The 18,950-nt window shown below is 41.8% G+C and overlaps 1 protein-coding gene across 1 annotated transcript in view; it reads left to right on the plus strand.

The window, feature by feature from the left end:
• Positions 1–18,950, plus strand: part of APAF1 (apoptotic peptidase activating factor 1) — an 89,437-nt gene that overhangs the window by 55,444 nt on the left and 15,043 nt on the right. The window contains exons 19-22 of the mRNA XM_052001616.1: positions 4,337–4,462; positions 5,722–5,841; positions 11,191–11,316; positions 14,900–15,025. Coding sequence (XP_051857576.1) covers positions 4,337–4,462; positions 5,722–5,841; positions 11,191–11,316; positions 14,900–15,025 — 498 coding nt within the window. The remainder of the gene's footprint in view (positions 1–4,336; positions 4,463–5,721; positions 5,842–11,190; positions 11,317–14,899; positions 15,026–18,950) is intronic.

Here is an 18,950-nt window from a genome sequence, read left to right on the forward strand (position 1 = left end):
AGGAATTCTGTTTCAGAAATGTTGATTTTGAGATGTGTGTGGGAGATGCAGGTGTATGAGACCTCCAGTAGGCACTGGGAAACTCAGGAAAGAGATCAGGGCTGGGCTTGTAGAGCTGAGAAGCTCCTGCAGCAGAATGATCATTGCTTCCACTGCTGGGAGCTGGTGAGAGCATTCTAAGAGATGGTATAGAGGGAGCAGAGAGGAAGGCCTGGGGCAGATAAGCACAGAGGATGAGCTGGCTAAGGAGACGGAGAAGGGGCTGTCAGACAGTTAATCACTATAGCACCCTAACATCTGCAAAGAGAAGCATGTATCATGGGATCCTTATAACAGCCTTATGAAATAGATGCTACTATCCCAATTTTATAGTTGTGGAAACAGAGGTGGTTAAGTGATTTGCCCAGGATCACACATCCAGTAAATGTCTGAGGCCAGATTTGAATCCAGATCTTCCTGATTCCTAGCCCCAGAGCTCTGTCCTCAAGGGGAGAGAGCAGGCTGCAGAAATATCACACAGATAAGATGAGGACTGACAAAAAGTCATGAGATTATCTACAGTTAGTTTTTAAAAAGTGTATATTCTTTTAGGTAGGGAGCGACAGGACTATGATATTTGTGTCTCCTTTAAAACATTTGAATTTTCTTCTCTTTATTGAAAAAAAAAAGAATATTTTATTGATGGAAATGACTGTGTTTCTTCTGCCTTTGCTGCTCTCTCCTTGCCCCCCTCCCCAGTTCCTGAATCAGAACCTCCTTGTGAACAACTTAAGGGAAGGGAAACTTAAGGGAAGAAATTACAATTATTAGAATATTTCAGGTTTGGGAAACTGGGAAATTTTCCCATTTAACAGCAATAATAACTCATATTTTGAGATTTAATGAGTGTATATACATATTTTAACATTTGTTGTTGTTCAGTCATGATTGACTTTTTGTGACCCCATTTGACATAACTGATAGAGAAGATTAGGTTGCCTTCAGGCCAGAAAGGACCTCATGTCCATCAAGTCTGACTCTTACCCCTGCTCTGAGAAGCACTCTCTCATTGCCTTTTCATGTAATAGTCTGCACTCGACAGTGAGCTTTGTGCAGGCCAGCGGCTGCCACGGTGGTCACAGTCATTGTGGTCACTAGCATTCATGGTTGGCGGCCTAGGTCCTCATTTCAGACCTGCTTTCTTTGTTACCATTAATGTTGCCAGCATTTATGGCAATCTTCTGTCCTCATCTCGGCACTGCTTTCCTCATTCATCATCATTTCTGACATTTGTGTTTGTTTTTGTGTTTGCAGAAATCTTTTGATCCAGTTCTCACAGTAACTCTGGGTAGTAGGTGATGGTCCTTTCATTTTGCAGATAGGAAAGCTGAGGCTCAGGGGAAGTAACCTTGTCTACTCAGAGACTCACAGCTAGTGAGTGTCTGAGGCCAGATTCAGACTCTCCAAATTTCTTCACTCCTAGTTCAACTTCCTGTCATTGTGCCCAATTGCTGCCACTCCCTGATTTTGTTCATGGCTTTGGGTTGGTCATAGACCAATATGGAGCCTTCCCTTAAGGCTTAGGCCACACTTAGCCCTTTCTCACTCTGCTAGAAGCTCTTCTTCAGTGAGTGATTTCAGTGAGCTCTTCTAGGAGGAGCATACTCTCCTATGGAGGAATAGAGAAAAGTCACTCAGGTGCAAACTGTTGTGAGGGACGAAGCAAGGCCCAGGAACCTCTCTCTCCATGAGTTTTTTCTTATGTGAATGAATGTACATGTGAGAACTGGCAGGTGCTACAGAGCTCAAATATTGCCTAGGAAAGTAGGAATGATGTTCTTGGAGAGACTCTCCTATGGTGAGAATACGACCCTTACATCAAGATCTAAGCAGCTTGAAATTGGGGAGAACACAGGAGGAGTTGGAGGAAGGAGATTTGAGGGGCAGAGTATCTGCCTATTTCTGCATGTGTGCTAAATCACAACCTCTTAGGTCCTGAACTTGCTCATCTGGTAGGCAAGCAGCAAACATTTATTAAACACTATATGCTAGGCACTGGTCAAAGTTTTGAGGAGATAAATGCAAGCCAAAAGAAATAGTCCTTACCCCTCTTCTTCTCCCCTCCCAGGAACTTGTATTCTAATGGGGGAGATACAGGAAGGAAAAGATTAGGAATTGTAAGGGCTGGAGAATATGGAGGAGAGGGAGATGGTACCTCCACAGGGACATGGTGGCAAAATTTAGGAGTCAGAAGCATAGCCAGGAGGAAGATGAAACCTGTCTAGCTTGGATCTGTCCCTAAATTGGAGGCCCCAGAAGGTACTCAATGATGGGAGAAGGGGGCTAGCAAAGTGGTGGGATATTCCAGAATGAGAAGGCTGCTGAGTTGCAGTGGTAAAGTTGGTGGAGTCAGAAGCACATCTGGGAAATGGGGATGAGACTGCTTGGGTGCCCTCTCTCAGGATTGTTATGTGGAAAGTGTATGTCAAGCTGAAAGGCCTGTTGAAATGTGAGCTATTGTGGTTATCCCAGAGTTTTTGCTGGGCATCGATCTCCAAGCTGGCTGCTGCCGCTGTGCTTGATAGAGTCCCTGAGGTTTGTCAGTGAGTTTGGACTGGGTCTCCATTGGGAAATCACAGCTTCAGTCCTTATCCCTTATCCATAGATGCATGGATACAGAGCTAGGAGGGTACACAGGTTGATAGATAGATGGAGGAGATAGAGGCAGGCAGTTAGGTAAGTAGAATATTTAAATGCTACATGTCTAGACACTTATACATATTATTTCTTCCAATAAAATGTAAATATAAATTCCTTTTGAGCAGATACTTTGATTTCTGGCTCTGTGTCTCTCAGCAGTTAATATAGTGGCTGGCACTTACTTGAATACATAACAGATAGTTGAACTATATCTGATAACAGAGCCCCATTTCCTTCCAAGCTCCCTGTCTGGTTTGTCAGCACTCCCTTCTTCCCTGGAGAGAAATTTTCCACAAAAAATTGGGCCCTCCTTGGGCCCAATTGGGTTTGCTAGGTGACAAATAAGCACAAAATGAGCGTAAATGGGATTTTAAAGGAGATTTTTTGATTAGGAGATGAATCCCATTACTTTAAGGCTACTAGTATTGCAGAGTGTGGAATTGAGTGAGGAAAATATGAATTCAGATTCTGTCTCTGACACTTAAAAGCTATGTGACCCTTTGTAAGTCACTTACAAACTCTGCCTCAATTTCTTTTTTTTCCCCCTTTTTTATAGAGCTTTTTATTTTCAAAACACATGCATGGTTTTAAATATTCACCCTTGTAAAACCTTGTGTTCCAATTTTTTTTTCTCTCTCTCTCTTTCCCCTACCCTCTCTCCTAGACACCAAGTAATTCAATATAGGTTAAACATGAGCAATTCTTCTATACAGATTTCCACAATTATCACACTGCACAAGAAAAAGGAAAGGAAAAAGAAAAAAAAAGAGAAACAAAACATAATTCAAGCAAATAACAAGAAAAAGTGAAAATACTATGTCATGATCCACACTTAAGTTCCCAGTCTTCTCTCTGGGTGCAGATGGCTCTTTCCATCACAAAACCATTGGAACTGGCCTGAATCACCTTGCTGTTGAAAAGTGCCACATCCATCAGAATTGATCATCACATAATCTTGCTGTTGCTGTATATAATTAGCATCAGTTCATATAAGTCTCCAAGCCTCTCTGAAATCATCCTGCTGATCGTTTCTTATAGAACAATAATATTCCATAACATTCAGATATCATAATTTATTCAGCTATTCCCCAAATGATGGGCATCCATTCATTTTCCAGTTTCTTTCTGCCTCAATTTCTTCGTCTATACAATGGAGATAATAATAGTGCCTATTTCCCAGGTTGTTGTGAGAAACAAAAAAGATGATTGTAGAGTGTTTTACAAACTTTAAAGTGTTATATAGAGACTATGTTCTTTTTATTGTTATCATCCTCATCATGCTGACTCAGACTGGCATAATAAGGAAAAATTTTAATATTTGAGTCTTACAGAGCTCACTGAGTAAAGATCATGGAAAAAATCCTTCTTTTTATTTTGTATAAGTTCTGAAACTCTGAATCATGATTGTTATTCAAATTTTAATAATTGAACCTCTGCCAAACAGGGTATTTTATGAGACTGGTGTATAGATGATTAATTTACAAGAAGATGAGGGCCAGTGCTAGAAGTTGGGGATCTGGGAGCAAGGAACAAATGCTGAGAACAGGCCTGAGCAGTGTGGAGGACACCTGCCCCCAGCCAGCATCTCTGCTGCCTTTGGAGATCGGAGAACCTGTGCTGTCTTCCTCATCTCCTTCTGAATTTCTTTGCCTTGTAGTTATGGAATATGGATACGGGTATAAAAGTTGCAGATTGTCGAGGACACCTGAGTTGGGTTCACTGTGTAGCATTTTCTCCTGACGGATCTTCATTTTTAACGGCTTCTGATGATCAAACAATCAGGGTGAGTCAATTCAGATTTTCTTTTCTAGAAGATTTGAGGCCTACTTTTTTTGTGTGAATTTATTTATTTTATTTTTAATAGCTTTTTATTTACAAGTTATATGCATGGGTAATTTTACAGCATTGACAATTGCCAAACCTTTTGTTCCAATTTTTCCCCTCCTTCCCCCCACCCCCTCCCCTGGATGGCAGGATGACCAGTAGATGTTAAATATATTAAAGTATAAATTAAATACAAAATAAGTATACATGACCAAATCGTTATTTTGCTGTACAAAACGAATCGGACTCTGAAACATTATATAATTAGCCCGTGTAGGAAACGCAAAATGCCGTCAGGCAAAAATAAAGGAATTGGGAATTCAATGTAATGGTTCTTAGTCATCTCCCAGAGTTCTTTCGCTGGGTGTAGCTGATTCAGTTCATTACTGCTCCGTTGGAACTGATTTGGTTCATCTCAAAGTTAAAGATGGCCACATTCATCAGAACTGATCATCATATAGTATTGTTGTTGAAGTATATAATGATCTCCTGGCCCTGCTCATTTCATTCAGCATCAGTTTGTGTAAGTCTCTCCAGGAGGCCTACATTTTTGGCAAACTGAGAAACTGGTGACAGACAACAGAGTGTTTGCCCAGGCCTTTAAAATTGCATATCAAATATACTTGTTTGGTCCTGTTCTGAAGATCGAACATTTTGAGATTTTTTGCAAGGTTTGGGAGCGATATGGGATATAGTCTCCTCAAGGGATATAGCAGTTTTTCAAACATAGTGGGGGCTGTGTAAATGCTATCATTCTTAACCATCATCATTAGCTTCCTTTTCCTGTCTTTTTTCTTCCATAAATCATTGAGAAGCCTTCTATCCAATATGCTTCTCCTTTTTTGGCTTTGCCTAGATAGCAGGTACATGGACTATTCATTACTTTTCCTTCTTACTATCTGATCAGTTCATCTTTTCTAGATCTGTGTCTCTTAGATAATGTCCTTCATACACAATTTCTCTCTGTAGAAAACAGACCAGGTTTATTTACCCCTGCTTTGTAATCTTTCCTTTCTCCCTCCTTCCTTCGTCTCCCTTCTTTTTCTCTTTCTTCTTCTTTTCTTTTTTTCCTGTTTTCCCTCTCCCTTCCCCTTTTCCCCTTCTCTCCCTTTTCTCTCCTCCTTTCTTTCCTCATTTATCTACTTATTTGTTTATTTATATATCTAGTCATTCATTCAATTCATCTATTGATTAAATTCTTATATTTGCTTTAACCAGCTCTGGGAGACAAAGAAAGTATGTAAGAATTCTGCTGTCATGTTAAAGCAGGAAGTAGATGTTGTATTCCGAGAGGATGAAGTGATGATTCTTGCAATTGACAACGTCAGACGCCTGCAAGTGAGTATTTTTTTTTAAAGAGGACTCAGAAATGAATGAACATGGTAGATTCTTAGTCAATGCTTATTGATTGTGTGAATGAATGAATAATACATCAGTGCCACAAGGGTCCATGGTTTCATCAGTGTGGGAACTTCTCCTTGGAACTTTTCTTATGTATGGACCGATTTGGTAGTGTCTGGCCAGTGGATCCTCTTCAGTCATGCTTTTGAATGAACTAGATAGAATACATAGGAAACAGTTATGTTGAAATAAATGTTTTTTTTTTTTTTTTACATTCAAGTTCATGGGCCCCTGAATAAATTTCAGGGGATTTCTGTGGATCCCTTAGGGTCCATGGACACCAGGTTAGGAACCCCTGATGTAGACCTTTGTAAATAGTGTTAAGTTTTGCAGAGAATAAAAGATTTAGCATCTGGTGGCCAACATTTTGGTGCTGAGCCTCTCAAAATTTTGCCACTCTAGGTCATAGACAGCAGCTGGCCAGTCCGTCATTAAGCTTGTCCTTGAACTTTGGGGTAAGACATAGCCTGTGAGAACCCAGTGTCCTGTCCATATCATAGTGAGGCATTCTAGTGGCCATTCTGAGAAACTACAATGAGTCTTTCAAATCATGAGAGATAGTGTGAAAGTTAGTTTTCCTATCAGTGTCTTTTTCAGAAAGGCAGTGATTTCATCTAGAGTAGTGGTTTTTGGTTCGTGGTCTGTGCATTTAAAAAAAAGTCTTGGCAACTGGATTTCAACACAGTTGCTTTGCTTTTTGATCTTATTCCCTGAGAAGGGGTCCATGTATTATGCTAGACTGAAGGCTAAAGGGGGCGATCCATGGCATACCAAAACCCCCCTGAGAACTGGTCTGATTGGTGTAGTCACTCTTATGGTCTGTCTGCTTATACATGCTTCCTTTTTAAATTGTTTTTTCATGTAACTGCCCCCCCCAAAAAAAAGTACTCAAAAAATGTAGCCCAGATCTTATTCTCATCTCCTGTTCAAGAATCAACAGTGGTTTTTCTGTTACCTCTAATATATTAAAGAAAACACAGCATTTTGGCTTGCCATTTAAACTCTTCACAGTTTCACTCCAGTTGAAAGAATCTAGTCATTCAATTGGTTTCGAACACAGGTTTTACCACTTAGAGGGGCAGCTGCGTGATTTGGAGAAGGAAACAGGTGCCTATCCTGTGCCAGCACTATAATTTTATCTAATTGGATCCTCACAACAACCCTAGGAGATTGATATTATTATTTTCATTCCCATTTTATAGTTGAGGAAACTGTAGCAGACAGAGTAAGTGACTTGCCCATGTTCACACAGCTAACAAGAGTTTGAGGTTAAATTCGAACTCAAGTCTTCCTGACTCTAGGCCCAGTCCTCCATGTTCCCCTTGCTTGCCTCTTGGGCAAGCCTTTTAATCACCCTCCTTTTCTCATCTATAAAGTGAGAAGGTTGAACTGGATGGCCTTTAGTTTCACTTGGAGCTCTAACCCTGTGGGCCTCCATTTCCAGCCTCATTTTACACTACATTCCTTGGGACGTGTGATTCCTCTTCATGTCTTCTTTGTTCTGCTGCCGTGCTGTTCCCCCCCCCCCCTCCCCCTTCCCCAGCCAGTCTGGTCTGCTTGCTGATTTTTTGAACTGGCTTTCTTGTGTCTGCCTGCCACTGCCCAGGCTGGCGCCCTGCCTGGAACATGCTCCGTTATCTCCTTCGTTTCCTAGAGTCTGTACTTTCCTTCATGGCTCAGTTCAGCTGCCTCTTTCTCCAGGAAGCATTTTTGTGCCCTTCCTTCTCATATGGCATTAAATTTACTTAGCAGTTCGCATGCTGTATCCCCCAGCAGAATGTCAGCTTCTTAAGGGCAGGGTTTGTTTTTGTAGCTGCAGTACCTGGAACATTGTGGTGGCTTGACACATGCTCACCGAATCCAGTTACTTTCTTGAGAAAGTAACAAATCTTGAGAAAATGAAGCCCAGAGAGCACTTAGGTATTCGTATGCTGCTGACTTCAGTTTAGTGATAGAACATCTCAAGAGAGCCTTCAGGATGCAGAGACAGGGAATGACTGGTGACGTATGCTTTCCCACCACCCCTGCTGCCCCTGCTTCTGGTGGCAGCGTCACAGTGCCCCGGGTCAGGGGCTTCAGGATGTGTTGGGGAAATGGACGGATGAGCGAGACATAAGCCAGGGATCTGGATGTGTTTGGAGAGGGAATCCTCTCTTCCGAGGCAGATACCTGCTTCTTCCATGGACTTCCATTTCATCATCTGGAAAATGAGGAGCTTGGACAAAGTGACTTCTGAAGTTCCTTCTAGTTTTTAAAGCTCTGATTCTAAATGTATCTGATTCAGCTGGCATTTGAATCAGGCATCTGTAAAGTACTTCTTGGATGAGGCGCTGGGAGATGGAAGCAGAAATGAAACTGTCCTTGCCCTCAAGGAGCTTGTGTTTTAACGGGGGACACTACATGAGTACATATAAGGATATGGAAAATAGATAAATAAGCATTAGGTAATTTGGGGGAGGGGAAAAAGGGAGGGGGAGGCGGGGAGCTTGAGCTGAGTTAGGGTCCTGCGCTTCTTTTTGGCTGAATGAAGACAGCTGAGAGCAGAAATTCCTAAATAGGAATTAAGGAAGGAATGAAAAGGCATTAAGTGCTTCCTTGCTACACGTCCCCTCCCCACTGGAAACTGGGGGGCACACATACAAAAGGAGAAGCAGTTCCTACTCCCCAGGAGCTCCTTTTCCAACCTGGGGGAGATAGCCCACTGAAGAGATTTCAGCTGCAAGTTAGATGGAAGGTGCTAGGGGTTCTAAAAGCTGATGGTCGTGCCTCTTCTTTAAGGTCATTTTCATTAGGAAGATCCTATTTCTTTCTGATATAGAGCCATGTGGCAGTGCCAAGGATTTTGGTGGTGAGCACTTCTTCTTGGGGTCCTCGGTAGCGACACCTATGGGAAGTAGGTCACAGCTCCTGAGGACTGGGCTGGAATCAGGACTGTTGGTCGAGAGGTGCTGCTCGGTGTCCTAGGGGAGGCTTTCTTAGGGTTTAAGGGGAGGACAGTTGTTGAATTAATAGTGATGTTTGGCTGTCATGTGAGAAGTCTCAGCAAGATTGGGGCAGGGATTTTTGCCCTTGAATCCCCAGCACCTAAGCATAGAGCTTGGCAAACTGTAGCCCTTTCAGTAGCATTTTGTAGAATGGTCTTGAATAATTGCCCTAGGAATGTTGAAGAAATTACCTCCCTGAGGTAACTTATTTAATTTGTTGCTCTCATTTCACTTTTATTTTTTGTCTGATTTTTTTTTTTTTTTTGACCTGGTGAGAAAATGTCTGTCATCAGTCCCTGTATGCAAAGTCCCATTGGGTCACGGAGAGACAAATGACTTGCCCACAGTCAGGTGACACAACCAGTGTCAGGTAGGACTTGAATCTAAGTCTTCCCGAATCTGAGTCTAGCTTTCTATCCCTTGTGTTACATTACTTTTCATGGGAAAGATCACAGTGAAATTTTTTTTGTTTCTTTTTTTAAAAAGATTTGTGAAACTGACTTTGGGGAGAAGAAAGATTTTGTTTTTCAGTAGCTGTGACTTCCATTTAAATAGAGAATGTGTGAAATTACAGTTCTGTAAAATAGGATACAGGCAGTAATAGTGTTAAAATGATTTCCCTGTATGCTTTGTACCTGAAACAAAGATTGTTCCGTGTCTCATGTTGTAAAAGATTTAGTGTTACTGAAATAAAAGGAAAGGAATGGGGAGCTAGCAATGTCAGCTGTTCAAAGAAGTCACTGTTTCCTTTACAAATGCTTTCTTAACTGTACGTCTTCATAGTTTGAAATAGACAAGAGGAGAGGGGCTTCCTTTAAGAAGTCAGAGAGAAATCCTTCTCATCTTTCAAGTTCCAGTTCAGGTGCCACTTTCTCCGTACTTCCCAGGAGGCCGCATGGTCCAAAGAGAGAGCTAGTGAGGGCCCAGCTCTGATGCTTATCTGGTAATAATACTTGGGTAGTTGTCAAATTCTTTAGGCCTCAGTTTTCTCATCTGTAAAAAGGATTAGATGAGCTAAGGTTTCTTCCAATTCAATCTGTCATCATTTCTGTTGTTTGGGTTGCCCATATCACAGTCTCTTCTGTATCTTTAATCATATTCCTGTCACATTTTCCCCATTAGATGATAAGTTCCTTGAGGTGAGGAACTGTGAAATTTGCTCTCTTTGTATCACTACTACCTCGTACAGTGCTATATGTTAAGAAGCATGGAGTACAAAATAATTAAATGTTGAATTAATTCTCTGTGTTTCTGTCTTCAGCACTGGTGCATATATAGGGAGTGAGGCTGATACGACGAGGTAACCAGAATAAGGGAACCAAAAGACAATAAGATTTTGTTTAAGGGTGCTAGGAAAAGGCTGGTGCCTTAGCAGAGCTAGGGAAGAGCAGGTTTTCAGAGATTATATCTAATCTGAATTCTGCTTACTTTTGTATCTGTTACAAATTGAAGTAGTTCCTGTCTAGCTCAGAATGATCCATGGATAGATTTCAGGACACTCTTGAACTTATTGAGAAAAAAAAATTACTTCTTTATTTCAGTAGAATTGGTTTACTTGATAATCCATTGGATTCTGTTTTCTGCATTTAAAAACGTGATTCTGTGTAGGGATCCATCTAGGCTTTAGTAACCTGAGTATGAAAGGAGTCAGGGCATCCCAAAAGTTAGGAACCTCCATTGTGGCCCAGTCATTTTGGGACTACTTCTGTCTTCCAGCTTGTGCCTGTGGACGCCTCTCTGCCTCCTCCCAAAATGCAATTATTATGTTCAGTGGCTCATCTGAAAGGTAGAGATTCCATTTTACATTTGGATTTTGCCTTTTGAATCACAGTTGCCTCAGACCAGGTTCACCTTTTTGAACAGCAGTAGGTATGCTCTGGAAAAGTCTTGAATATTTCAACATATTCTATCCTGTATTAAAGTCAGCTTTATGAACAATGGCAGACCTGACTTTTCTAAGCCGGAGAAGCCAGTTGCAGACCCCCAAAGCATTCAGATACGTCTCAGGTGGTAGGTATGGCAGCAGCTTGGGAAACCTTTAGAAGCTCATTTCATTTTATGAAAATGTATTGGCGCATCAGCACTGCTATAAACAGGAAGGTAAATGCAAGCCTGAGGTGCTAAAAGCAGCTGCTGGGATGAACAGAGGGTTTTGTTGTTCCTCTGGGAGCCCTGGTGGGCCACGTTCTGTGTGCACATTCTGGATTTTTTTCCCTCCTTCTTTTCCAATTGAAATTGTGTACTAGAGAACACAGCAGCAATTACCATTTAATCACTTGCTCTGTTTTATTTTGCATTCTAGCTAATTAATGGGAAAACAGGTCATACCGATTATCTGACTGAAGCCCAGAAATCTCGAATTAGCTGTTGTTGTCTGAGTCCAGGCCTGCGCTATGTGGCATTAGGAGAAGAGGATGGGTCTGTAAAGGTAAGTTCTGACTTTTCTGGCCTTAAGGATTTGGGATCCTTTAGTTTTATAGAAAGAATATGTCTCTCCTTGGCGATGAGAATCTTAGCCATAATTTGGCCATCTGTTGCTGCTTCGTTAAGGTTCTAAAAGCTTTTGTAATCCGGTTGGATGTGAATTTTTCAAACTGACAACTCTACTTTTGGCCTTCCTCTGTTTTTGTTTGTTTGCTTCTCAATCTCTGCCAATTCATCCAATTCATCTTCTCAAGGTTCCCTCGAGATTCTTGGGAAACTCTTTTGAGATCGGGATCTGTTTTGGTTTTTGTCCTTGTATTTCCAGGTTCTAACACAGGGCCTGGTCCTTCGGAGGGGTGTAAATAAAAATGCTTGTTGGATTGGATTGGGTGGATTTGGTCTGTGTAGTGGAAAGAGCCCTGGCTTTGAGGATTGAGTTCATATTCTCTCTGTGTGATTTCTCTGAGCCTTGGCTTAGACTTTCTTGGTTTGCTCAGCTGTACAGTGGGAATGATGATATCATTAATGCTTTTTATATCATCAGAGCATCTTTGAGGTAGAATTGAGATCATCTAGTCTAACTCCAGGAAAGAAAACTGAAGCCCGCAGAGCTCAGGTGACTTTCCACTGCCTTAGGCAAGTGCTTAGTGTACCTTAAAGTACTTCAGGATATCTTAATTTAATAATTTGTCCATTGATGTTTCTAAGTGCCAGGCACTGTTCTAAATACTAAGGCTATAAAGAGCAAGTAAAAACAATCTCTGCCCTCAGAGCTTACATTCTAATGTGGGAGACAGCCAGTACACAAACAGGTAAGTAAGTGCATACATAGTAGATGGAAAGCAATTGAAAGGAAGGCACCCATAGAGGTGGGGAGATAGACCAGACCCTGCCTCCTGCAGAAGGAGGCCTTTGATCCATCATCAATGGGCGATTTGTTCATCACTCCTCCATCTGGTGCTGTTCTGATGCCAGTGAGGGATTCTACTTCCCCATCTCCCAGCTTTTCTCTTCCTTCTCTGCACCTGTGCACTTCAGTAGAAGGTCATTTGCAGGGTGTGTGAAAAAAGGACCAGTAGGGATGACTTCATTCCCCTCACCTGCTTCTCGTTTTTGTTTCTTACTGTGCTTGTGTATACTGGACATAACTTCTTCTGTTTTTCTTTCCCTAGCTTTCTTTTTCTGTGGTGTGGAAATGGGGCCTGGATGGGGTGCTGTAAATGGTTCAGTGAGCTCCCATTGAGGAGTTCTTGTCTCCCAGGGCATAGGAGTTACCATGTTAGCTTATCATGAAAAAGGACTGCTGGGTCACTGTAGGGTTTAATGAACAACTTGCCCCGCATCATGTGGTGAGGATTTGAGTTCAGGTTTTCCTGGCCCTTAGCCAGATTTTTTTACCCCCTCCCCCTTGTTCTCTCTGGCTTTCAAAATGTCTTAGCAAAAAGTTTGCCCAGGATCTCAAGTCCGGCAGATAGGTGTATGCTGTATCTGTCTCAATCACTGTCTGTTTGTCCATCAGTCACTAGTTACCAAGTGCCTTCCTGCCCGTATCTCTTCAGCTTGGAAGATCAGCTTCTAGCTGGGCAGTGGACTTGGTTATTTTGAATATGAATGTTAACATTTCTCCTTCACAGGCTTTCATAGTTAAATCCAGAATCCCTTCTATACATCAGAAGGACTGCCCTATGAGTCTGTTTGGAGGTCAGAGGCTGGTGCAGATCACCCCTGTCTGATCACTTGCTTCCAGGTTGAATTTATGACGTTGCATTTGAAAGATGGTTTTTCCTCAGACTTGCCCATCACTCTCCTCAACCTGGTGCTCTTCTTAGATTTCTTTTGAAGTAGTTGTAGCTAGGGCTGGGTCATGGACACGAGGAAACTCTGCCTTCTCCGCCATCTTGGCTGGTTTCTAGGGCTCTAATAGTTGGAAGGGATCTCAGCTGCTTATCCAATGATAAGGTCAGGATGGTAGAGTGGGGGGAGTGTTGGACTTAAGGAAATGAGGTGGATTGAATTGAATGGATGGAAATTGTCTGGGCAAGTCCTTTATCTAAAATGGGAATCTTAGGATTTCAAGCTAAAATTGATCTTGGAAGTGATCTTTCTCATTTGAAATCTCATTTTATAAATAAAAAACCAGAAGTCCATTGATTTTAAAAGACTTGCCCTGTGCCCCACAGAATGAATAGCAGAGCTGGGATATAGCCCAGGTCGTCTGCTGTTGCATCCAGTGGGTTTTTCTCACTGTTCTCAGTAAATACCATATATTCTCCATTGTGTAAAACCTTCTAGATAGAATAATTAATTAATTAATTAAGGATTAAATGAGGACATGCTTATAAAAGTCTATCCAAACTTTTTAATTTTTCAGAACATAAATTTTTATTGATATCTTTGGTTTTTGACATCATCATAAATACTCCTGGTAGCCCTCTCCCTCCTCCTCCCAGAGAACTATCCCATGTGGCTAATAATACTGTTTAGAGAAAGTGATTAGGTGGTAGCGTGAATAGATAGCACTGGGCCTGGAGTCGGGAAGATTCCTGTTCCTGAGTTCAAACCCAGTCTTAGACACTGCCTAGCTGTGCGATTCTCCTTAGTTTTCTTATTTGTAAAGAGAGCTGGAGAAGGAAATGGCTAACCATGCCAGTATTTCTGCCAAGAAAATCCTAAATGGGGTCTCGAAGAGTCAGACACCACTGAAAAATAACTTAGCAACAATAAACAAGAAGTTGTTCAGAGGAGAAAAAAACCAGCATGGCCAATCAGAACATAGAAAACATCTGAAAGCCTTTATGGAACTCTAAACTTTGCTAAATTCTTAAGTATCATATCAAGTACCATAATTAGTATTAGAGAAATATAGTAATAGTAGATGAAGAACTGGTCTGGGGGCAAGCAGGCCTATGTTCCAGACCTCCCTCTGATCCATTGGTGACATGACCTTGGACAAGTTGTTTCAATACTTTCAGTAGCTCTTGAAGACTCCAGGCTACAGAGCAGGGGCCGCCTTTATTAGTATTATTATTATCTAGTCCAACGAGAACCTAAATGGGCCTGTCCTCTGCCACATCCCCTGCAAGGGCCTCCTCTTTGTCGTTGGAGGCAGCTCGATTCAGAGTTCTTTGATCCAGAGCTGGCAGAGGTCTTTGAAGCCATCAAGCACAACTCTCTCATTTTTATGGATGAGGAAAGTGAGCCCCAAAGAGAAGAATGGACATACATACATACATACATATATATATATATATATATGTATATATACATATGTGTGTGTGTGTGTGTGTGTGTATGAATATATAATTATGGATTTAGAGCACAAAGGGATCCCCAAGCCTACCCAGCCCAGTCTCCTCATTTTACCTAACTGAGCTCCAGAGAGGTTGAGAGAGGATGCCTCACATAGAAATTCATCTTTCTTTCTTCTCCCATCCATCTCAAACACTATGCTCTCTTCAGAGACACAGTCTGGAGTCTAGGCTCACCTGATGGGTGAGCCCTGGTATCACCTTCTGCCTAAGTCACTGGGGTCACATAAATGCCTGGCTTTCCTCTGAGTAATCTGGGTGTGCTTTTCTACTTTGAAGATTTTAGAGCTCCCCAATGGAAGAGAGTTTCGATCTCGAATGGGACACGAGAAAGCTGTACGACGTGTCCAGTTCACTTTGGATGGGAGGACCCTTATTTCAAGCTCGGATGATTCTACAGTTCAGGTGAGTTGGTTGAAGGGGGAATCAAAACTTTGTGAGATGTAGGTTTACTTTTCTTGGCATGTGGACACTAAAAGTGTCAAAAAGCCAGATCTGGCACATTTTCTGCAGTCATTTATTCAGGGGTGGTCCTATCTGTAAACTGTATTTCGAATTCACAAATTCTGTGAAAAACTTATGTGCAGTATTTCCCACTCTTTTTTGGTCTCTGAGCCCCTTGGTTTTCAGCAGACCTCATATCTAACATGGAAGGAAATAAATTCTAGATACATACCATGTATTTGCAAATAAGAAATCAAATTAGGAGATTAATTTTAAAAGGATGATATAGTTATTTACTTGGTATTCTCTGTATACTGTTTAAAAGCTTCTTGTATGCATTGGAGGTGCATGTACTTGCGGATGGGAGTGCCTAGTTTAGTAGAATTCCTTCCTTGGGTGTTGTAGATGAAGCAGCTTATCTTAGAGCCTCTGATGGAGAGAATGAACAAAAGAGGATTCAGCCAGACTCCATCTAGCATGACTTGTAGCCCAGTAGACATCATTTCAATCAATCCATCCAGGCCTCACTAAATATTAAGGACCTTTTGTGTTCTAGGCACTGGGTCAGGGACTGGAGCTCAACAAGCATTTATTAAGTGCTTGCTGTGTGCCCCACACTTGTCTAGAGACACAAAAACAAATCTATTAAAAGGCATTTATTATGCACATATCATATGCCGAGCACTCTGCTAGGCACTGAAAATAGAGATGAAATGATTCCTGCCCTCAAGGAGCTTATCTTGTATTAGGAGAGACTACATGTACACGCATGCAAAATAAATACAAGGTAATTTGGAGGGGAACACATTAACAGTTGTATAAATCCAGGGATTCTAAAAGGCACACGTTGGGAGGTGGGCTATTATAGCTTATACAAAGGGAATACACTGCCATTTGGATGGAACCAGTAATGAATCTGGATTGATTGGTCTTTTCCCTTTCATATAAATGGACATATATGTTTTCTGTACTATTCAGTTAAGATACTTGCAATGTAAAACACTCTGATTTTGGAGTTAGGGAATCCAGGTTTGAATCTTGAAACTGAGCCTTGGTTTCTCTGATTATAAAACGAGAGAACAAGATGTTTTTCAAACTTTTTTTGGCTTTAGGTTAGTTCCAGTGAAGTTTATTATTGTATTAAATTGCATTTAAAAAAATAAAAATCTTTTTTCTTTATTCCTTTTTTTCTCCATTGGGAGGAGAAAAAGAAAAACAAAATCCTTATAACAAATATATAGTAAGGCAAGGCAAATTCCTCCTTTGGCCATGTCTAAAACTATGTCTCCTTTTGTACCCTGTGTCCATCCCTTCTTGGCAGGAGGGTGACTTAAAGTATCATTATGGGTCTCCCCTGGAGTCCTCTAATATTGTTGCTATGTAAACTGTCCTGTTACTGTTTAAATCTGCTTCCTTCACTCAGCATCAATTCATTCAAATCTTCCAAGGTTTGTCTGAAACTGTACCCTTCATCATTTCTTATAGCGTCATAGTATTCAAATACATTCATACTTTGATTTGTTTGTCTACTCCCTCCCCCAAAGGATGGGCCCCTCTTAATTTCCAGTTCTTTTTCGATATAGAGAGAACTGGTAGAGATATTTTTACACAGTAGCTGTTGGATGTCTTTGGAGAAAGGCCTAGCAGAGGTAATTTTGGGTCAAAGTGAAGTTTAGTAACTTTTGAGGGCAAAGTTCCATGCCACTTTTCAGAATGGCTGATCCAGTCCACAGCTCCACCAACCAGATGTTTAATGGACACATTTTCCTATAGCCCTTCCAACACTTGTCATCATTTTTTTGGTTAACTTTGTCCATCTAGTAATGTGACATTGATTTTAACTGAGTGAAGCTTGGGCAGGCAGTGAGATGCACTTGGCTTTAGTTGTAGGGCACTTCTACCCCTGAGTGACTGGGGGTGAGCCATTTTATTTCCTAGGCTCTTAGTTCTCTGGTCTGTAAAACGAAGGAAGGTCATTGAAATCCCTTCCCCCTTGAAATCCATGCCCCCATGAATGTCATTGGTTAACTTCAAGATGCCTAAGTACGGTTAAGTATGATTATGGATTTAAAAATTTCCAATTTTTGCCCTTAGGCTGTGAGCAGAATTGATGGTAGGGAGGGGATATGCTGGTGGTTCCTAGAGAGACCCCATTATTCTCCCCACTTCTGTCTTGCACAACACTGTAGTTCAACTCAAGTTATAATGAAAAGAGCATTAACCCTGGAGTCAGAGGCCTTGAGTTCAAAATGCACTGCCGATGCTTTCTACTTCTGTGATCGTGGGCAAGTCACAAGACTTCAGTCTCCCCGTCTGTGAAATGAGCCATCTGGATTCGATGACCTCTGAGATCTTTTGTGGCTCAGGACCTCTTATGAGCATATGAGAGTAACAGATAATTGATACTGGCTTTTTTTTCAGTGTAGAACCATAGATAGTTTTCTCTTAAGAAGAGCTCCTTTTAGGGGGTAGTTTCCATTCAGAGGCATTCTTTTCTCAGAATAGGATTCTAAGAATAGGCTCACAATAGCATCGAGAGCTAGAAAGGAGAGGAGATGGTTTAGTCCAGTCTTTTCACTTCAGAGATGAGAGGAAACTGAGGTCCAGTGAAGCTCTTTGCCCACAGGCACACAGCTACCAGCCAAGACAAGTAGCCCTCGTAAGTGGCTGCTCGGCTTTCCTTACAGATCTTGAGTCCTGTAGTGAATTTTCCTGTCTTTTTTCTTAGCAGTCGAGATATCTAATCACCATGACTTCATTTCCCCCTTTTGGAGGGAGCAGACGTATCCTGACTTAGTGGATATAGTTGGCCTCCAAGCCAGGAAGAGCTGGCCTCAGGCCTGCCTTATACCCATGTCCTGGCCATTTTATGCTGGCCAGTAAGAACAGCTCCTGTGTATATAATACTTTGCAAGGCCTTTTACACTTGTTATCTCATTTGGGAGGCTGTTATTGACCCCATTTTGCAGATAAGGAAATGGAGGCTGAGAGGGAAGTGAAGTGACTTATCTGGAGTCAACAGGTAGGATTTAACTCAAGTCCTGGACTCCATGCTCCAGGCTGCCTAGGGCCTCTTTTACTGCTCCAGGCACCTCAGCGACCAGGGCTCTGCACCATGCTGCAGGTCTCCTGGTCCCTCTGATCATCATCCGGTGATTCTATGGATCTCTTCACCAAATCTGGTGTGCTTTAGGTGCCGAAGATAAAACACGAAGGATTACAATGGAGACCAATTATAGTGAAATATCATTATTTCAGCTCCAAGTGAAGACCCCTTGCTCTAAGACTGAATTGTGGAGAGGGTGTTGACCTGAATTGATGGAGGGAATTTCCTCACCTGGGAATGAAATAACAGGTCAGGTCCTAATGCCATCCTGAGGCAGCAGAGTGCAGCAGCAGGAGGCAGAGGTCTTAGGTTTGAATGCAGAAGCAGTATTTAATTCATTCTATGTAGTGGCCACAAAACCTCTTTGGACCTCAGTTTTCTCTTCTGTAGAATGGAAAAGTGTTCCTGTCTGTGCTTGTACTGTAGCCTCACAGCAAGGCCTTCAGGTACTCTGTAAAGGGAGATAGGGCTGCTGGGGGTTTCAGAGAGCCTAGAGTTGGGAAGACTCGCCCTTCAGAATCCAGATCTGGCCTTAGATGCTATCTAGCTGGGTGAGCCTGGCCAGCCGCTTTGCCCTGCCAGCTAAAAAAAGAAGGAAATAGACCTTGCCCAGGAAAAGGACCATTATCCTTGCCAAGAGAACCCCCAGTGGGGGAAGAGTCAGAAATAACTGAAAGATGACTCAAACAGCAAAGTGAGATGCTATCACTATTTCTTTGAAGAATAAAATGACCATATTTGGGGTATGAGATCCTTACAACTTTGAAAAGACTCATTTTA

Source organism: Antechinus flavipes, chromosome 5 (genome assembly GCF_016432865.1).
Source record: "Antechinus flavipes isolate AdamAnt ecotype Samford, QLD, Australia chromosome 5, AdamAnt_v2, whole genome shotgun sequence".
Taxonomy (NCBI): domain Eukaryota; kingdom Metazoa; phylum Chordata; class Mammalia; order Dasyuromorphia; family Dasyuridae; genus Antechinus; species Antechinus flavipes.